Source organism: Lipophrys pholis, assembly GCF_963383615.2.
Source record: "Lipophrys pholis genome assembly, chromosome: 2".
Lineage (NCBI taxonomy): Eukaryota > Metazoa > Chordata > Actinopteri > Blenniiformes > Blenniidae > Lipophrys > Lipophrys pholis.
The window spans coordinates 21001010-21016713 of record NC_137636.1 but is presented as its reverse complement, the minus strand read 5'-3'; the positions used below and the strand labels follow the sequence as shown (position 1 = coordinate 21016713).

General features: G+C 43.5%; 1 protein-coding gene across 1 annotated transcript; it reads left to right on the top strand.

Annotated features, from left to right (window-relative positions):
- The first annotated feature begins 2848 nt into the window (after nt 1–2848).
- Nucleotides 2849–10506, top strand: dhcr7 (7-dehydrocholesterol reductase). Its single transcript, XM_080493331.1, has 7 exons — nt 2849–3008; nt 5956–6062; nt 7491–7713; nt 7779–7869; nt 8140–8353; nt 8428–8632; nt 9505–10506. The coding sequence occupies exons 2-7, from the start codon at nt 5974–5976 to the stop codon at nt 10099–10101; spliced, it is 1419 nt and encodes a 472-aa protein (XP_080349457.1). The 5' UTR covers nt 2849–3008; nt 5956–5973; the 3' UTR covers nt 10102–10506.
- The last annotated feature ends 5198 nt before the right edge of the window (nt 10507–15704 follow it).

Sequence of the window (15704 nt, the reverse complement as noted above, 5' to 3'; positions counted from 1 at the left end):
AATGAACCCATATGAACTACTAGACATGTCAAATAGTGTTTCAATTAAGTACAATAAACTTATACTTGTGGTTTGTAGTTTGCAAAAATGCAGTGTGTCAACCTTTAACTAAAGTTAGTTTAAGTCAGCAGTCCATCACCGTTTTAACAAAGAGACACAGTCACATACTTACATCTGACAACATCTTTGCATTAATTACATTGAGAAGAACTGAGTGAAGGTATTCCCACTTTCATACAGTAATATTTAGATGTCAGTCTGGTGGTTTTTAATCTGTCCTCTGCCTGGTTTTCTACTGCTTTTTCACAGATTTGGGCCAAAGAATTCAACAGTTCTGACTCAAAAGTCTTCAGACTCCTGTCAGAATCCAACAGAGATGCTGTATAATGAACTCAAAGAGGCGATCCTAGCAGACATCCTTTATCTAGCTGCACTGAAGCAGTTCTGGGGAAAAAAACACTCCCCGGAGAGAACCCGTTGAGATAATTGCAGCATCTAATTGAAGAGTTTACTTTCTTTTCCTGGTTACATGGTGCATATGTAATGTTGGTGTCAGATAACAATGTGGAGGATCATGAAATAAAAAGGTTTCTTTTTGACGTGTGATGTTGATTCATCAGTATTTGATGAAATCTGTCCTTTGGGTCGACAGCTGTAACCTCTGAGTGCCTTTTTATAAGACCGCTGCGCCCTCTAGGGGCCACATTATGTAAACACGGTTGAAATATCATGCAGCACTAATTTTAATGATGACTCTCAACCAAAGATATTGTCTTTCAAACGATCTCATGTGATTCTCAACCGGGGTTCCGCGTTTAATTGCAATGGGTCCGTGAAAATCAAACATCTCTTAAAAAGAAGGTCTGTCTGGCTCGCGGCGGCCCATTAGCTCCACATCAACGTGAAATAAAGTCCGATTCGTGGGTAAAACAAACAATGCGCTGCTCTACCTTTTTAATCCTCATCCCACACCGTAGTCGAAGCCAGAGTCTGAGCGCATCTGACGTAATGACGTCATGCGTGCCCCGCTCGGACGTCCAAGGATTTCAATTTCACGACCCGCGAAAGCACACGTCATCCAACAGTGAGACAAAATTTAAAAAAAATAAAATAAAAAAAGGAACAACAATGAGCTGCAGCGTGAACAAGTCGAACAGGAAAAGCGTCAGTAGAACTGAACACTTTAGTTTTATATTACCGGCCCATGCTTGATCTGCACGCAGAGCTGTCAGCAAAGTGGATCATCACTTCAACACTCTGCATGCAGCCAAGCTTTAATGCCAACGAGCCTCCAAAATCCCACAGAAAGAGAAATTGAAAACATACCGTGGTACAAGCCCTCCGTGTCTACGATGTGTCGGCATTGGCACACGTGAGCGTAACAGCGCATCATCGCTTGTTTCATGGAACCTTGCCAAAGCTAAGAAACAATTTGCTGATGCTGAGTTGATTAAAAAAAAAAAAAAAGCGCTTTTAATATGGTTGATGAAGTTTTAAGTCACGACGAGAAAAGAAAGAAAATGTTTGTGGAGCTGGTAAAGGTGCGTTTACACATAACGACGACAAGTTTGGCACGAATTCCTGGCCGCGGATCAGGATTCTGACCTGAATTCTATGATTCAGGGCCGAGGCGTCACGCCTTCACAGACAGTCGCCACATTTTATCACGAGTTACAAGAGCAAGACAAAATGTGACGGATCATCGCGAGTCATTACGCACCGTCAGCATTATTGTTTCGCGGTGTTGCAAACTAATATGCGCAAAGCTGCGCTGCGGCGCGATGCTGTGCGTCGTTGCGCATCGTCAATTTCATTAATCTGTCAGGAATGTGGTGAATCGGGAGAATTTGTTATATTCAGTTGTGGATTTCTGCTGTGAGAGATGTGTCCAGCTTCCAAGAGCACCAGAGGAAGTGAGAATCACCGTCTCAGGTGCGTCAGGTGGAGGCGGGTGTTCGCCCAGGGCGTAAAACGAGTCAGGTCAGCAACTGAGTTTAAAAATATATGACTCCACAGACAGCCCAGTTATTCTACCAACAGCTACTGAACAGTTCACACACTCCAGATCGCTCAGCATTCAGAGAAATTCCATGGAGTTGATCAGAGAGGAGGATGCTGCATGGAGCGAATGCTATCACGCTGTAGAAAGCATCAGCACGCATCACGATTAATCCACACGCTCAGGTGCAAACTTCACGAATACAGGTGATTCTTTATATTATTGGAAGATTTATTGGAGCCAAAAAGATGTTCCAGGAATATCAGGAATGCCAGGCCCATTTAAGAACTGTCTTCAGATGCATTACATCACATTAAGAATGTCAGGAATGAACTCAGGAACTCCTTATTAATAGTAATAATGGTAACATCAGCCAAATCATCTGCAATTAAAACAACTATTACTGACATGGTGCAAAAAACTTGCTACTGTTCCAGCTGTCCTATGACATTTACAGGGGTGGGGGCGGGGGTACTCAGGGTTGATCTTAAATATGCAGGGGTCCAGGACCCCAAAAATGTTTTTAGAACCACTGGTGTAGATTACATGTACTTACTGAGTTTATGAAACCACACACATTTCTTTGCTCCGAAACAATGGATGAGTTCTGATAAGCACTTTAAACCAACTGTTTTATCAGCACTCCTGTAATATGACTGACTTATTTGTAATTGCAGACATTGCTGCCAGATGTTTCGTAACACCTCCACCTTCACGTTAACCTCCAGCAGACCCCATCAGGCGCTGATGGCTCCAGTCCGCACTGTCCAATCACAATTCAGCTGCACATCCAAGGCCCGCCCCTGCCTCTAAATTATTGGTTTGAATACCGAAACGTAATGGTGTTATGGGCGGGGCTACAGCTGTGGGTGGATAAGCAGCGGCGGCAGCGGTTCGCAGAGCGAAGAAGAGCTGAGCGGCCTCTGTCCTGCCTCCACCTCTTTCCTCCGTCCTCCTGCTCCTGCCTCCCGGTCTTTCCTCCTGCTCCGGCGAACGTCAGTTCTCCCCGGTGAGTCGCTCCGCAGCCACACACACGTTTAAACTCGCTCAACGCTCAGACAGCAGCGCGTTGAGCTGAAACGACGAGGGACGACGTCAGGTCCATGTTGTCTCACATCCGAGACGAACATGCTTATAAACTGTGTTATTACTCAGAAAAACTAAAGCGAAGGTTTAATATCCTCCAGGTTGTGCCGCGGTGGGCCACGCCCCCTGCACCGTTATTCATTAACATTTGTATACACATTGAACTGTAACTGTAGGAGGAACAAAGCAACATAGAGGAAAGACCAAACTCGCTCAGTTTGGACATGCAGGGCTTCCGTCCAGGTGTGTGTGTGTGTGTGTGTGTGTGTGTGTGTGTGTGTGTGTGTGTGTGTGTGTGTGTGCGTGTGTGTGTGCGTGTGTGTGTGTGTGTTTAACATATGTACAGAGGGTGTTTAACGTGTTTGTCTATACTGTGTTTGCAATCATATTTGAACCTTTCTGTCTCTGATCATTTTTCCTGGATAATTTTGTCTTTTAAAGCTGGTTTCTTTAACTCTAATGAGTCATTTACACTCCGTACAACAACTTGAACCCTTGTCAAAACTATCTGCATACAGAAACACAATCACAGTTTATGGAAAACAGTGCATCCTAGGTAACACATCCTATATGTGTGATGTTTAAATACTCGTATCTCTACAGCCTGAGTGTATCTAAACCTGCTCAAACCAGTCGTCATGTCTGGACACTAAACACAATCAGGTCAATAAATAAACACTGCTCTCATGTCAGGGTTTTTCTATTTGTTATTTTGAGTTATTAGATTAGACAAGGGACACGAAATAAGCCTTTCTGTCACTTGAACCTGTTGGACTGTACCTGCTGCTCGGTGTATTTGTATATTGCTGCTGCAGCGGGATGCAGACTTTTACCCTCTGAGGAGTTGAGGAGGATTTTTGCTGGTTGGTTGGATACTTTTCTTGAGCTCACCTGCACAGGTAAGCACCCGTTGGCACAGCCTGACATGGAGCCCAACACCAGGACAAACCTTCACGCTGCTTTGTAGAAAGAACATTTAATGTGTGCAGGAAGTCTAAATGATATAATCTATTTTAGAATAATAACAAAATCTGCATTCAAATGGATTTATAATAATAATAATAACAATTAAAGCTGCAAGCAGCCTTGAACAGGTCCTTGCTTCTTGTGGGACTCAGACCAGGAATCCCAGTCGGTTTATGTATGTCATCTAATGAATTCTGTCAAATTTGGGGTCCGTCGGAGCATGGACAGGTCATGTAGACAGTACTTCCTGTTTAGAGCAGGTGTCGCTATGGCTAATGATTGTAATGGTCATATGGCTGTGATGAGGGCCAGACTGTGATGCAATCTGTCAAGTTTGAGGTAAATCTGACCAATTTCAGGCTATTTACATCGCACTTCCAATTGCGAATGCGGCCAAGGCCACGCCCTCAAATGGCGCTACGATTGAGTCGTTATATGGTTGTGATGAGGGTCGGACTCTGATGCAATGGGTGAAGTTTGACGCCAATTTTCAGGTGAATTGGAATTACCTCCAAGGACTACTTCGTTTCGAAAAATTCTGCAATATTTTTCAAAATGGCCGACTTCCTGTTGAGTGTTTGGTATGCGTGTGAGAGACTTTTCAAAATCAAGCATCAGTCTACTATTCACCATGTACTGTAACAGATTTATAATGTGACAGAAAATGACATCACACCATCAAAACAAATGCTATTTACTCTGATGCAAGGATGACTATGAAAAGGTAGCAAGGATTAGTTCCTTCCGAGATGTAATTATTGCAGAGAAACATGCATGCACAGTCCAAAAAGTCCTTGACCAACAGTAATTACAACTAAAGAATTAAAAGAGCCATCTTTGATTGTCTTTATCAAAAAAAAAAAAATTTGCAAAAAAATCCCGGATTTTGTCTCGTTCGGGAAGTTTAATAAAATAATAATTATTATAATAATACATCAAACCTATATAGCACTTTTTTCCACACTCAAAGATGCTTAACATAGCAAAAACAAAAATAACGAGAAATAACAATGAAAATAAAATAAGAGTTCAGGGAAAAGCAAGTTTGAACAGGTGGGTTTTGAGGAGTGATTTACAAAAATAGTCCAAAAACAACCCCAACATGTTAAAAAACAAGAAAAACTACATTCAACAATTCCAATGACGGAAAATGGGATGTTGCCATTACGTAAACGGTCTGACACTCAAGTAGGTCGATCGAGGTCAAGTCCTTTATGGCTCCAGAGAGCTACCTTATCAACATACTTTATTCAACCTTAGATTAAAAAAAACGTGGACTATGTTTCTAAGTGAAAATGAAAAGTAATGGTAATTAGAGTTGGGAAGTAACAGTATTTTGATACCGTGAAACCTTGCCTACATTTTCCCGGGGCATACGGTATTAATTAGAAATCACTTTAGGTTGGCACCATTTCCTCATCCAAACATAAGTCTCTCCTTATAACACTATAAGTCATCACGTTATAAGGTGAAACGTTTCACTGTGTAGTATATGGTTATGATTGTATATGAAGTGTCCAGAGCGCCATTTAACTGAAGTGTCTACAACAAGAAAAATAAATAAATAAATGGGCAGCAGTTGAGGTGCGCACATAGGTGTTTTCAAAGTCCGTATCTTTATCAAGCTGACCTCCTGTGGAGGCCGTGGTGTGTTTATCTCCAAGGACATGCACTTCATTCCTGTTTCTAAACCATCTTCTCTTCACAAAGCAAACTCTATGTCCACATTTATCATCGGACATTTTTGGAAGTGTTTGTTAAAATCAGCGCTCGGTTTGTAGAGTGACGTTTATAGCTCTTCTGCTTTCTTGAACACAGGTGAATGAATATCAGCAAAGATAAGAAGCAGTGATGGTTTGATCAACGCTGTGATTTCTGAAACCTGCTGACCTGGTTCTTCACAGTTGAACCGTGCAGCAGCCATGGAGTCCACCAGGAGGCGCACTCAGCCCAGTGCCAACGGGAAACCCACCGAGCAGATCCAGGAGTCGGCACAGTGGGGCCGGGCATGGTGAGTCCACCTGAGCTTTGGACATGAGGAAGAAGGTTCCTGTTCGTCATGGTGATCAACAGGAACCAAACCAAATCCGCCCGAATGGATCACGTGTCTTTTTAATGACTTTGAACTGGATTATTATTCAAGAGCTGTAACCTGGACACGGTTCCTACTCTTCATCCACCTCAGCTTGAACAGTTCCTCTCAGTCCTGTGGGAAATGTTATTATTATTGTGCTCATCATACTTGTAATTAGCGGTTTAATGATGCTGTATTCCCAGCACAGCAGTTAGAGACGAGGGAGAGTTAATAAGCTCGATAATAAAACTCAGCTGAGAGACGCATCGCTGGTGAAATGATCCTTTGTTTGTTTGTTTGTGGGGACGCACCAATCCACATTTTTTCACTTCTGACCTGAAATCAGTACCTGAATTTGGATATCTGCCAATACCGGTACTATTCCGATACCAGAGCTGTTTGCTTTAATGTTATTGTAATATATAATTATTAGAATATTATGAGGCTGTAATAAAGTCCTCTCTACAGGCAAGTATGAAATGTACGAATGTATACATGTATTCTCCCAAAAGGCAACTTGAGGTTAGTATAAGGTCAGAAAAGGAAATTACAAACTATTTTTGTTCAATTCAGACCATGTGGGGGTCTACGTGATGTCATCATCTCATTTAGATCTTTAAAACCTCACAATCATTTCATTGATCCCTGGGGAAATTCTTTAGCACCGCAGCACAAACAGCAATGTTTCCAGCACTACCGCAGCACAAACGATTGGCACTATTTTCATAGAGTTTTACTTGGAGTAGGAGGCAGCTTCACAGAGGTGTGAATGGCCTGCTGACAGCGTGGAGGAGCTGCTTTTCATTGTCTTGATGCCATTGTCAGTGCTGCTCTCCTCGGCGAGCTGGAGATTTAAAACGGTGACGTCTGGCGGCAGAGCAGCCGCCTCCCTGTACAACGGCTTTGCAAACATTCACCTTTCTGTTGCTTTGCGTTGTTTTCAGCATAAAATCCATCCAAACAGTACCGATCCCACTCGGCAGTAAGCCGGTGCGGTAGATCCGTGTGCAGCGGGGCTTTGCCTTTTCAAACAGGAAAATGAAGCCAGCGGTCAAATTGAATGCTGGGGTAAATATTATCAGCACCTTCATCTTTAAAAGCAGATATCTGGGCTGATTTGGGGTTCCAGAAGAAGAGAGTGATGTATAGGATTAAACGCAGCACGGAGACGGTCTGTTGCTGGTATGTCGCCGTTACGTTCAGGGTTCTCACCTGGATTTTCTGACAGCGTTTGGGTGAGGGGCATGTTTGCCGTGTTTGGAAATAAATTCATTTCGATAAATTGTAAAAATCAAAACTCCTGCGTGTGGATCACACCCTATCTTCTATAACTCTGATGTTGTGACGTGTCTGCGATGTCTTCAGGGAGGTGGACTGGTTCTCCCTGTCCTCGGTGGTTCTCCTCCTCTGCTTCGCCCCCTTCATCGTCTTCTTCTTCGTCATGGCCTGTGATCAGTACCAGTGCTCCGTCACAGCGCCGCTGCTGGAGCTGGGCAGCGGGAAGACCACCCTGCTCTCCATCTGGGCCCGGGCACCCTCCTTCAGCTGGTCCGCTGCCAAGATCTACGCTGTCTGGGTGGGCTTCCAGGTGAGTGGGGGAGGAAGAGGAGCAGCAGTGTCTTGTCTTCAAGCTTACATGCCCTTTTCCATCAGGTCCTCCTCTACATGTGTGTCCCGGATGTTTTACACAAGCTGCTTCCAGGATATGTTGGTGGGGTGCAGGATGGAGCGAGGACCCCCGCTGGTGAGGAAACATTTCTAAAATAACAGCAAAGCTGTTACCTCGATCAATATGGCTTGTTTCTTTAAGAATCCGTCAATCCATGTGCACGATCCACATATTCAGCCCTTTGAGGCCCCGTTTCCACGACGTTTTAACTGAAAGCTCATTGTTTTTACAATGTCATTTAAAAGTGGTTGCTTAAAACCGTCCATGGTGCAGAAAAGGTTGAAGACCACTGGTGCAAAACGAGTAAATGTTGCTTAACACCTCTGGTCTCCTCCTCTTCATCAGGCCTGATCAATAAGTATGAGATCAACGGGCTGCAGTGTTGGCTCATCACTCATCTTCTGTGGGTGGTCAACGCTCAGTACCTGCACTGGTTCTCTCCCACCATCATCTTCGACAACTGGATCCCCCTCATGTGGTGCACCAACATCCTGGGCTACGCCGTGTCCACCTTCGCCTTCGTCAAAGCGTACCTCTTCCCCACCAACGCCGAGGACTGGTGAGCGCCGCGCCTCTCTCCGTCTTCTACCTCTCGCGCTCTGCACCTTCTCACGGGTCTGGTGCTTCCCGCAGCAAGTTCACCGGAAACGTCTTCTACAACTACATGATGGGCATCGAGTTCAACCCCCGCATCGGCCAGTGGTTCGACTTCAAGCTCTTCTTCAACGGCCGGCCCGGCATCGTGGCCTGGACCCTCATCAACCTGTCCTACATGGCTAAGCAGCAGGAGCTGTACGGACACGTCACCAACTCCATGGTTCTGGTCAACGTGCTGCAGGTGGGAGGAGACGAGGGGTCCAACACACACAGCTGTCAGAGTGAAACCTCTATCCAGACAGCGACCATGGTTCTTCACTGAAAGCCAACAATACCCAGATAAATATGATTGTAGAGGATATTGAGAGAAGTCAAGCTGGAGGATTTCTCCTAATAACATAAAATCTTTGCTTAATTGTGTGTGTGCAAATAGTGAATAAATGTTGTTTTTAAAGGACAAGTACGAGTACTAACCTTCAGCTACTTGCTGAGTACTGATATGAGTATTTGTTAAATTGATAGACAGGTTTATTCAAAATACCCACATAACAACATTTCATTGCAAATAGCTCAGTTAGCAACACTTAAGGCACACAAAATTTAAAATATTCAATAAGTGTCTATAAACAAGGCAGTAAGAAGTATTCAAAAAAAGCATATGGATAAACTCCAAGCGTTACAACTATGAGTACTCTGTGCAATATCGGACCCGATATCTGATACTGGTTTCGGTGCATCCCTAATTTTTGTGCTATTTGTTTGCAAATAACATTAAAATACTTGTGCATGGCTAAAATAAGGTCTTCATAGAGGCATTTGTCAGTCTTGAAACATTTTCTAGATATTAAACAGATATAACAAGTAAGAATGTCTTTGAATGTTCTCCAATTTCAGTTCTAAATTGTTTATAATTATATTCGTCTATAAAGGGTCAAATAGTTTTAATAGGTCATTTCTTTAAGTCCACTGTTGTCCACTGGGTGGCAGCACCCCCCCACTGCAGGGTTTCCCTTTGACCTGACCTGACATGATGAGGTTTATTTCAGTGTGAGGCTCTCATGGTAATCAGGTTACATGTGATGACGGTGTGACATCTGATGTGTGTGCCTCCAGGCGGTGTACGTGTTGGACTTCTTCTGGAACGAGGCATGGTACCTGAAGACCATCGACATCTGCCACGATCACTTCGGGTGGTACCTGGGCTGGGGCGACTGCATGTGGCTGCCATACCTGTACACACTGCAGGGCCTGTACCTGGTGTACCACCCGGTGCAGCTGTCGGGGCTCCACGCCGGCGCCGTGCTGCTCCTGGGGCTGCTGGGTTACTACATCTTCCGCAGCACCAACCACCAGAAGGACCTGTTCCGTCGCACGGAGGGCTCCTGCTCCATCTGGGGCCGCAAGCCCACCTTCATCGAGTGCTCGTACCGCTCGGCCGACGGCGCCGCGCACCGCAGCAAGCTGCTGACGTCGGGCTTCTGGGGCGTGGCACGCCACTTCAACTACACCGGGGACCTGATGGGCTCGCTGGCGTACTGCGCCGCCTGCGGCTTCGGGCACATCCTGCCGTACTTCTACATCGTATACATGACCATCCTGCTGGTGCACCGCTGCGTCCGCGATGAGCACCGCTGCAGCAGCAAGTACGGCAGCGACTGGACGCGCTACACCAACGCCGTGCCCTACAGACTCATCCCCGCCATCTTCTAGAGACACTCACATCGTCTTTATCCAACACATGAAACCTGCAACAACGGGAACATCTACAATCGGAACTTTCCCTATTTTATTATCCTCTCTTCGTGTCATCAATTTGTGAAACGACAGAAAAATGACACTTTGAAGATTTTGTTTTCTATTCACCTGAACTGTGGTTTAAATCCGTTTGTAGTGAACTAGTAACTAACAGTGATATATTTACTATGTGTTTTCTGCTTGTTGGTTTATGGACCAAATTAGATCTTATACAGTTTTATATATAATCTTTGTATTCATGTAGCTCACAACAGGAACTACATGGTATTTTTTCAATTCCTGAAACTAAAACTGCCTTAAAAAGTTGAAGTCTGAAATTAAACTGTGATCTGAATAAAGGCTGCTTTTCTCTTCATCCTCAGGACATATTTAGTTATTCATGTAGAAATGAAAAAGGAAGATAATTTCCATTGTGCTGTACTGACCTGTGAAGGATTTAATGGGAGTTTAATTTTAAAATTCAAACAATAAGATAGAAAGCTGTAAAAACGTTTCAAGTTGAACAAAATCAAAATTACTCATGTGAATGTCAAAGAAACTCAAAACGTATGCGTATATTGTGGTGTAATCTTCAGTGTCTGCCACAAGGGGGCGGCAGAGGGCAGCTAAAGCGCTGCAGCAAGATGAGATAAGTTTATATTAGTATTTGCTAGACTGTGAAGTGCTGCACAACAGACTTCCGTCTCCCTGAGTCAATATTATTTAGATCGTCCTTTAGCTGCAATCACAGCTCCAGTCTTTTAGATCTACCTCGAGCTTTGAACATCTACAGACTGAACCTTTTGCCCATTCTTTGTGAAATAGCTCAACCTCAGTCTGGTTGATGGAGAGCGTCTGTGAACCTCAGCCTTTTGCAGACCATTTCCTCTTAGATTGTTCAATATTTGTCGCCTGCCATCAGCTCTGAGCAGCCTCACTGTCCCTCCCCAGAGCATGATGCTGCCTCCACTGTACCCCGCAGCATGATGCTGCCTCCAGCAGTGGGGATGGTGTGTTAAGGGTGATGTGCAGTTTTCCACCACACATAGCATTTTTCCATTTAGTCCATAACGTTTTATTTTGGTTCCTCTGACCAGACCTCCTTTTTCCATGTTTACTGTGTCTCCTATATGGCTGGTGTCAAACTGCAGACAGGACTTCTTCTGACTTTATTTCAACAACATCTTTGTTCTTGTCTGATATGTGGAGGTCAGACTGATATGTAGCATGTATTTAGTTGATTGCAGATAGTTAAGGAACTTTTACAAGAAAGGACTGTTAATAACCCATGGGCAGATAACAGAAGAGGTTCAGTTCAATAATTCAGCTCAGAACAAGCAACATCAACCGAAAACCCAATGGTCCACGTTTCCCAACTGGGAGGTCGTAAGCAACAACTCAGATGAGCGTGGCAAATGTCCGTGTGAATGATCAGTTCAAGAGGAGTTGCCCAAGAGCGCAAAATGTCCAGAGTTCAATGTGTATTATAGCAACCCTCTGTCCGACAAGGTGGGAGAAAAAACAGGACAGGCGACATGGCCTCCTACTAGACCATGTACAAAGGGATTTGACCGAGACAGGGGACGTCCTGAAGCTCCTGGCTTTGAGCCGTAGCTCGCCATACAAAACAAAGGGGGTTGTAACCCAGAGCAGAGCACCTGACCAGCAGGGACCAAACAATAACATTGAGAAACACTTGGAGCTAAAGCTGAGGCTAAGCTAGCATTAGCATGTCCACAATTACATCAACAAGATCAATTAGATATTTCTGTCATCCGCCAAAGGTTACATCTATCAGTGGTGAAATTTTAGTGAAAATTCAAGTCATGTCAGAATCTGAATCCAGATCCAAATTTAATGACATTTTCCATGGTCTAATCTCAATCTGTGTTGAAATTTCAATAAAATCCATGTTGTAGTTTTGACATAATCTTGCTAACAGACATACAGACAGACAAACATACACCAATGATTTTATCACGTCCTTGGCGGATGTAAAAAGGCCTCGATAAATCTTTACAATGCGTCTTGACACGTTTACAAAATGTTAGCATTAGTCAAAAGATTACACAGGAGTTAAAGAACAAGGAAGGATTTACTTTAGAAGGTTTCTTTCACAGAACAAAGATACGGCATTGACAACTGATCAAGAACTGATGATGAACTGATGAAGAACTAAAGATGAAGAACTGAAGATGAACTGATGAAGAATGGGTGAAGAACTGAAAATGAACTGATGAAGAATTGAGGATGAGCTGATGAAAAACTGATAAAGAACTGAAGATGAAAGAATGGAGAACTGAAAATGAACAGATGAAGAACTGATGAAGAACTGAAGATGAGCTGGTCACAAACTAAGAGCAGAATAGTTTGCGTACAGAGCAGCAGACACTCAGAGGACTCAAACTGGACGTGCTGTTACTGCACATGTGTACCTCCGCCGTGTTAAATAGTTCTTCAGCTCATGCGCGAATAACAAACATGGTGGCCAGTGTAGTGGCATGAGTTCCAGTCCGTATTTTAGTTTATCGTCCATATTGGTTGTTTTATAGTTGAGACTCACCTCCAATAGAATCCAATTCATCATTTGTCCATAAGAATATCGGGTTCTCTCCACTGTGTTAATGTTAATAGCGTTTTGTTCCCAGCACACGTGTGTGTGGTCCCATTACAGAAGCATGCAACAGCACCCCGTTGTGGCCCGGCATACTAACTACATTATTGTTGGTGCGTCTGTGGCTGCAGTGTAAATGCAACACTTTTCTTAAATGGATTTAGCATTTAGCAAGGCATGTTAGCATTGGTATGGTCAATACAAAGGGCTAACATACCGGCAGCCTGGGTTTTGTTGGTGTTTTGTGAAGCGACAATAAAGCGAAAATGTCGGCAAAGTGATATGCAATGTAGCTTCAGCTAGGGCAGGTAGCATCAGCACTGTCAACACCTCAAGCGAGTACAAACTAAGCGTGGGTTTATTGCAGCTGTGCACGTTGTAATCTATATAAGGTAATATGGCATGTAGCATCCAGCTAAGGAAGTTAGGATTAACATTGTTAAAACAAAGGGCCAAACCTCTTTGATTCTCTATCTGACTTCAGCATCAGATTGAAGCTAATCTCTTCGGACCACCTGCATCTCTACCGAGCCTGAAGCCAGACACCACGTCCCACCTGAACGATAACGTCTCTCCCTCACGGTGCTGTTCCAGACAAATTTAAAACTCCTTCACATGAGAAAGAAGTCAGCTAGCAGAAGCTTCTGCCCACGTTTTTGACCTGACTCCTTGTAAGTCACTCAGAGAGTTGAATTAAAAAAGGATTAAGAGCCGAGAAAGAATTAGAGGGATTAGAATGGATTCTGGGGCTGCTCCACAAATCCATTGCTGATGTGGTAAAAAAGAAAAGGGAAAAAGAAGTGATTGGTTGTAGATGCTACATCTCATACTAATAAGACTGGTGCATCGTAAGACTCTTCACACATCAGTGGTAACAGCGATTGGACATGTTCGCAGAAGGGATAGTAAAACTTCACTTAAACACTGCATTACAGATACGTTGTACAAAAATGCGTGAGAAATGCGTGGTTTGGTTTTGGTTGCCGTGGAGATTGTGTCTGTATTGTCAGGGTTGTTGGCGTAGCTAGGACTGCACCAGCAGAGCGATAACACCATGGAGACTCTGTGATTGACTCCTGAAACAGGAACAATGGCTAGCATAGCATACCATCGGGGGGAAAGGACCGCCACATAGTGATAGGATCTCAGCCGTTACCATAGATCCCTTTTAACAGCTTTGTAATGTGTCATTTTTTGAAATTCAAACTGGATTTTGTGCCGGGCGTTCACACAGGTCCTATAGCATTAAGTGGTTACTAAACGAGCCAACAATCAAAGAAATGCAATTCCATATATTAATAGGTTTATAAAAAAGGGCTATAGTCCAAAAATATTGCTGCATACAAGCTGATGCTGACATTAAAGTGCAATTAGCAGGTGACTATAAAGGATTGTTGTTAACAGATGTTTAGCACACACACACACACACACACACACACACACACACACACACACACACACACACACACACACACACACACACACACACACACACACACACACACACACACACACACACACACACACAGACAAACACAGACAAACACGACTAGATGCCGCTTGCCAGGCAATGTCTATTGAGTGGACTACGTCAATGCGGCCGCCATGTTGGGATGGTGCTCCATTATGGAGCCTCCGTAGGTGCAGAAATAAAACAAATGCTTTTTTCGATAAATACACCTGAATGTCTTTTAACATTTCCAGACACATGTAAGGGCGTCATGACTCCATACTATTCAGAATATATCAAAATTATAATTTTTAGATAAATGATAATTCAACCAAAAAAAAAAATCTAATTTGATATCTTAATAATCAAAACATTAAAGTCGTGATTTAGTACAATCATGTAAGACTGTGACAATACATGTTGTCGTGATTCAGTACGTTTAAAAAAAAGGATTGGATCATGACAACATTCTCTGATTAACAAGTGTAGCGTAATAACCCTCCCTCCCCCCACAAACCAAATAAAAAAAACAAACAAGTGTAATTTTATTCGTGAATTTATTTTAAAACATTTCATTCATTACCTGCATAACTTTCAATCCTTTCAGCCTGATTTATGTGTTTTTATTTCTCTCATGAAAATAACTCTTTGAACTTTCTTTTATTTCAAATTTTTTTTAACATGTACTTTTTTACATCACACTTTTTTTTTTTTTTTTTCTTCTTCACATCACACTTTAACAACAACTGGCATCGTGGGAAAACTAACCGTATATGTGGGCGTGGACCAAACTACAACATTACAGATCTGTCAGAACAAAAATCCATGAAATTCAATTTCACGTTTGATCAAATTTTTGTGGTTTGTCCGTAAGCAGCTCAAAAGTTTAAAGTCTGGCATCTTTCATGACTGTCTGACCGGTTCATCTACTTCATCATAGCGTGATACACCGACCCAACATAGCGACGCTGTTGGCGTACGCTGAGAAGCGGAAGGCGGCATTTAGTCAGCTTATATAATCCATGGTGGATACAGTAGGTTATCTGAAAGGTATTCTGATCAAAAGGACAGCGAGCTTTCAACAGTATGGCTGCTCACAAGCTACTGCTTGCCTCAACCGAAAGCTGAACGCTTCACACCAATTAATGAAAAACTGTGAGTGCTTTTTGTTTGCCGAATCATCTCATCACCACAGTACAATCACTGCTAGCCGTTAACCCGACTCCAGCAGTTTGCAGATATAGTTGATGAGTTGTGTGATGCTGGTAGCTCCACCGCAGCAGAAAACTGTACGTGACCCCACAGAGGTGCTGAATGAGCCTCGCACATTTCGCTGGCCGATTAGCTGACTGCTCCGAACTCCAGCTAATGATAATTGAAGCTGCGGCAGCACCTCACGCGGCCTCTAATGGCGCTTGCTTCAATCCCTCTTCCATTACCTTCAATCACACGTCCCACAACAGCGTGCCGCTAAAACGCGGCGCGGCGAAGAGTCGACATGACGACAGCTTTTCA

What these genes read in the sequence shown, in the direction of transcription:
- dhcr7 (XM_080493331.1), top strand. Translation starts at nt 5,974, where the DNA reads ATGGAGTCCACCAGGAGGCGCACTCAGCCCAGTGCCAACGGGAAACCC. An exon ending in CTGTCTGGGTGGGCTTCCAG is followed by an intron (nt 7,714 to 7,778) that starts GTGAGTGGGGGA and finishes CTTTTCCATCAG; the next exon opens with GTCCTCCTCTACATGTGTGT. An exon ending in CCCACCAACGCCGAGGACTG is followed by an intron (nt 8,354 to 8,427) that starts GTGAGCGCCGCG and finishes TGCTTCCCGCAG; the next exon opens with CAAGTTCACCGGAAACGTCT.